The sequence below is a fragment of the Guillardia theta genome, assembly GCF_000315625.1.
Source record: "Guillardia theta CCMP2712 unplaced genomic scaffold GUITHscaffold_94, whole genome shotgun sequence".
Taxonomy (NCBI): Eukaryota; class Cryptophyceae; order Pyrenomonadales; family Geminigeraceae; genus Guillardia; species Guillardia theta.
In genome coordinates this window covers 112000-117099 of record NW_005434580.1, presented here as the reverse complement: position 1 = coordinate 117099, position 5100 = coordinate 112000, and the positions used below count along the sequence as shown (strand labels likewise).

General features: G+C 49.9%; 1 protein-coding gene across 1 annotated transcript; it reads left to right on the top strand.

The window, feature by feature from the left end:
* Positions 1-2399: 2399 nt before the first annotated feature.
* Positions 2400-4588, top strand: GUITHDRAFT_144939 (hypothetical protein; the record flags this gene model as incomplete). The annotated part of the gene is given in 14 exon segments (XM_005824428.1): positions 2400-2474; positions 2701-2719; positions 2739-2779; positions 2829-2900; positions 2958-3011; positions 3196-3249; positions 3301-3384; positions 3443-3490; positions 3545-3583; positions 3637-3686; positions 4016-4079; positions 4261-4345; positions 4417-4484; positions 4556-4588. The coding sequence occupies 14 exon segments, from the start codon at positions 2400-2402 to the stop codon at positions 4586-4588; spliced, it is 786 nt and encodes a 261-aa protein (XP_005824485.1).
* Positions 4589-5100: the final 512 nt, after the last annotated feature.

Below are 5100 nucleotides of genomic sequence, written 5' to 3'. Positions count from 1 at the left end.
GGGGAGGGGAGGAGGCGGGGGTGGTAGGGGAAAATGGATGAGGATGCATGGAGAGGGGGAGAGGAGTGAAAGGAAGGAAATAGAAGGGCAAGCATGGGACAGAAGAAAAAAGGAAGGGGAGCGAAAAGGGTGAAAGATACAGGGGAGTTGTTCTCAGATGTCTGACTTCTACTCGAATAGGGAACATCTTACATGTTCGAATGCGGGTGGTTGATCCAGCAGCAGGCAGAGCTGACAGCGCAGCTGATCGCCAACCAGCTCACGATGTATGATGTTGTGTTCTTCACCAAGAAGAGGAGGTCGGAAGCATCGGATGATGGGAAAGAGAAGACAACTCCGTTGTTCCCGGATGAGATCAGGATGTCGCTTCTGATCAAGTCGAACAAGTCGAACAAGAGAGATGAGAGGTCGAAAGCTCTGAATCGGATTGATCTTGTTCTCAACAAACAGCTCATGTACAACTCGCGGAAACAGCAGGAGGTGATGAGATAGAGTCTTATGCGTAGATGTTTCCCTGCTGATTGAGATTAGGAGGAAAACCGACTCGAATTTCGAGTGCGAGCTGAATATCTTGGAAAAATTGGTAATATGATATGGAGAATCGTTTGAGTTTCTGATGGTGGGAAGAGTGGTGTTATTTTCATTGTACAATGTATTGATCATTGTTGTGATGATGATAGAGACGGAGACGGAGACGGAGACGGAGATGGAGATGATAATGATGATGATGATGACGATGATGATGTTGACATTGATGGAGATGTTGATGGAGATGATGATGATGATGGAGATGATGATGATGGAGATGATGATGATGGAGATGATGATGATGATGGAGATGATGATGATGATGATGATGATGATGATGATCATGGTGATGATGGAGATGATGGTGATGGTGATGATGATGATGATGGAGATGATGATGATGATTGCCACGTCGGCAATGACGATGACAATCAATTCTTAGGTGGTGTAGAGCTCGCAAGTTTTTCTCCAGACTTCGAATGGTTTCTTTCCGACATTCACGTCTCATGTCACAAAGATTTTGATCGTCAGGTAGAGATACAACTCTCGACTTCCTTTCTTCAAAGTTCAGTCTGATGCTGTTCTCCCCGCTCTCTCTCTCTCTCTCCCCGAGTCCCACTCTCCCTTTCTTCCTCCCTTCCTCCCTCCCGCTCGCTCGTTCGCTCGCTCGCTCTCCCTCATGGCTCTCTCTCCAGCACTTCGTCTGCAATGAAGCTCTTTCCAACAAGTCCCGCGTCCTCTCGGAGCACAACTTCTGCTTCAGATCTTTACAGAGAGAGCCTAAGAGCAAAGTTGAGGCCGAGATGCAGGGCCTGAAGGTTGGGAAGGAGGAGAGGAGAGGGGGGAGGAGGAGAGGAGGAGAGGAGGAGAGGGGGGAGCAGCGAGGAAGGGACAGAGAATGGGATGAGCAGGGAGGGAGACAGTGAGAGAGGGAGGCAGGGAAAGGGAGCAGGGAGGGAGCAAGGGAGAGGTTGGAGGGATAGCCGGAGGAGGCGGAGGGGAATAGGGGGGGGAGGGGCAAAGGAGGAGGAGCAAGGCTATGACATAACGACCAGAATCTGATCGACGGGATCCCATCCTTCCGCATGCCTGTTGTGGTTGAGGGTGATAAACAATTTGTGCGTTTGTTCGGCGACATGATGGAGTTTTACCGCAGAGGCGATCTTTGATATGCTCCACCACAACCTCCGGAGGCATCGGCAGCTCCGCGCGGCTATCAAGCTCCATGTAGAGAGCCTGATGAATCATATCGAGGTCTGTGAACTCCGAGCACTCCTCCCCCCCCTTCTCTTCCACCTCCTCCACCTCCTCCTTACCTTCTCTTTCTGCGCCTTCTCTCTCGCTCGCTTCATTGTTGATGCTTTCTTGCGCGAGTCAGTTCTCTGCATTCTCATATTCGCCCTTTCCCTCCTATCTTCTTCTCCCTCCCCTCTCTTCTCCCTCCCCTCTCTCCATTTCTTTCCCTACACTCTACTCTCCCTTCCTACCTCCTCTCTCCTTCACTTCTAGTGACTTCGAGATCCTCTAGAAAACTTTGCAGTTCAAGTTGTCCAAGGGTGATCTTGTGGTTGCTCACTTCTACGTTGGAAATGCCAAGAGCGAGTATGCGCAAGAATGCACTGTCCTGGAAGACAGCATAGGAGGGGAGGAAGAGGAGGAGGCGGAGGAGGAGGAGGGGAAGGAGGAGGAAGGAAAGAGGAAGGGAGGAGTGAAGATCGAGGTCGGTGGGATCCAGCAAAGAGTCCCTTCCTCGTGGATTCGCAGGGTGGTCTCGATGCCCCCGGAGGGCTCAGGGGAAGTAGCAGCAGAAGCATCCAAGTTCTTTCAACCTCTGCTGAAAAAGATCGACAACCTCCTCCTGAAGCTCAGGAATGCTGCTCCTGCTCCTGTCCTCCCCCCAGCTGCTGGTGCTGGTGCTGGTGCTGGTGCTGTTCTACTTTCAAGAGGTAATGGTCAATGAGTTAGAAAGACGATGTCGTGTCTTTCCCTCATCTGCGCTTTGCAACTTCAGTGCTGCTCGTGCTGCTATGTTCATGCTTCTCGTCCTCTTGCTGCTGTGTTTATCGTTCTTTTTCCTTCCCCCTAGTCCCTCATCCGCCCTCATCTTCCTTCTCTCTTCATCCTTCCCGTCCTCTTTCCTCTCTCCTCTCTTTTCTCCCATGTTGCTAGCAGCTCTCCGCAGCGAGCGCATGTATGACACTCTCTTCCAGACCAGGACTACCATCTCAAGGCTGCATATGAGCATCAGCAAGTGATGATTGCACAACCAGACTGCATCGAAGATGACTTGCAGGTTTCAGGTTTCATCGCAAGCCAGCCCGACAGCCGCAGTTGATGTTCAAGTTAAGGAGCTCCGGCTGAAGAACGAGAAGGTAGAGAAGTAACGTTACGTTTCTACGCTCCTGATGTTGGAGCCTTGCGCTGTGAAGTTGCTGGAGACTGAGAAGATGATGGAGCACTACGTGGATTCTCTTCACGAGCAGGTGAGAGGACGAGAACTAGGATAGAAGGAGGAGGAGGAGGAGGAGGAGGAGGAGGAGGAGGAGGAGGAAGGAAATAGGAAAACGGTATGATGATGAGGAGGAGCAGGAAGGAGTAGAAGATGATGATTGCGATGACCGGAACGACGACGATGATTCTCACTCGGTTATCTTGAAGATCAAACAGGAGGAGAAACTGAGGGAGCATCTGAATCAAGAAGTCGAACAACTCACAAGGAAGGTAACGAACATGCATGCTGAGCAATGAAAGTGCATGATGGGAAGAGGCCAGGTGGAGCAAGAGGAGAAGCTGCGGGAAGAGGAGGAGAGGAGGAGGGAGGAAGTGGAGAGAGAGAGAGATCAGCTGGCAATGAAGGTAAGGAGGGAGGGTGATGGGGCGTGCGGGGGAGAGGAAATGAAGTTTTTGGTTGCAGTTGGCTGAGGTGAAGAGAGAGAGTGAGAGGCTCAAGTCTGGAGACGACGTGAGCTTGCATCGTGTTGGATGATGGAGAGCGTTCTTGTGATGTTTGTTGCAGACTAGCACAGGGAGGGCAGAGATCGGTCAACATGCAAAGGTTGGAGAATAGGTGATGGATGATGATGATGATGATTGTGATGTGAAATGTAGGAGAACAAAGTTCTAAGCTCGTCGATCCAAGAGGAGCTGGATACTTTGAGGTCAGGATGTGATGATGATGAGCGCAGATGGAATTCAATTCGTGGGAGAGATGAAAGATGCTGCTGCTGCTGCAGCAGCAGCTGATGATGATGATGATGATGATGATGATGATGATGATGATGATGATGATGATGATGAAGATGATGATGAAGATGAAGATGAAGATGATGATGAAGATGATGATGATGATGATGGTGATGGTGATGATGGTGATGGTGATGATGATGATGATGATGATTCCCATTCATATAATGACAAGAAACGTATCAAAGTTTTGGAGTGTGGATTCAACGACTGGGTTTATGAGATCACTTATATCTCCTTCCAGATCCGAGAATGCAAAGCTGCTAAAAGAAATGCAAAATCTGAATTATCTGTTAGACCTTTCACAGGTTAGATATCGTTTGTTGAGATGGTTTGTATCGATCAAGAACTAACAAGACGCTGCAAGAATGAAAGGAAAAACAAGACGATGAGATGAGCATGCTGAAGCAACAGGTTGAATTTGCCCTCCAAGTTGTAAGTTGACAACTTGATGCTCCTATGGCTGCTGATGGTATCTTGAACTCGCAGAAGACTGAAGGCGACAAAATACATCAGATTGAGATGCGGAATGAACAACTTGAGAAGAAATTACAGGATACTATACAGGAGCTTGGTACGACTTCTTGCTTTTTTTGAAGCAACTTGCTCCTTGTTTCACAATTGACGTTGAGAATTGCTGGGCAGAGAGCTTGAAGCTGATTTCCAAAGAAAATCAGAAATTGGCAGAGAAGATGATAAATTCCCCGAAAGAGGTGAGAATCGACGAGAAACTTTTCAAGTTTTTCATCTTTTCCTGCTTTGTCCCTGTGACGTTTTGATGCAGGACAAATCACCGGACCCCAGGTGTTGGAGTTGATCAGAACAAGGAGGAGGAGGAGGAGGGGGGGAGGAAGGGGGGGAGCGGGAGAGGAGAAGGAGGGAGGAGAAGGAGGAAGGAGAAGGAGAGAAAAAGGGAGTGAGGAGAGCTGGTAGTGGAGCAGCAGGTGGAGTTGGAGGTGGGAGGTGGTGGAAGATAAGGGAGGGAGAGCGGAAAAGAAAGTGAGAGAGTGAGTCGAGAGGGAGGAGGGTGTGGGAGCAGGAAAGATGGCAAGACAAATGGAAAGAGAGAAAGGAGGAGGAAAGAAGCAGGGAGAGACAGACTAGGAGTGTGGGAGGGGACGAGGAGGGGAGTGCTGATAATGACACAGCAGGGAGCTTAAGGAGCAGCAGCAGCAGCAGCAGCAGCAGCAGCAGCAGCAGCAGCAGCAGCAGCAGCAGAGCGAAGGAGGCGAAGGCTGACGGAGAAGGCGGATAAGGAGAGCCAGGACTGAGACGTGAGTAACGCGGAAGGAGGAGGGAACGGCGACGGGGAGGCGGGAGAGGCGAGGA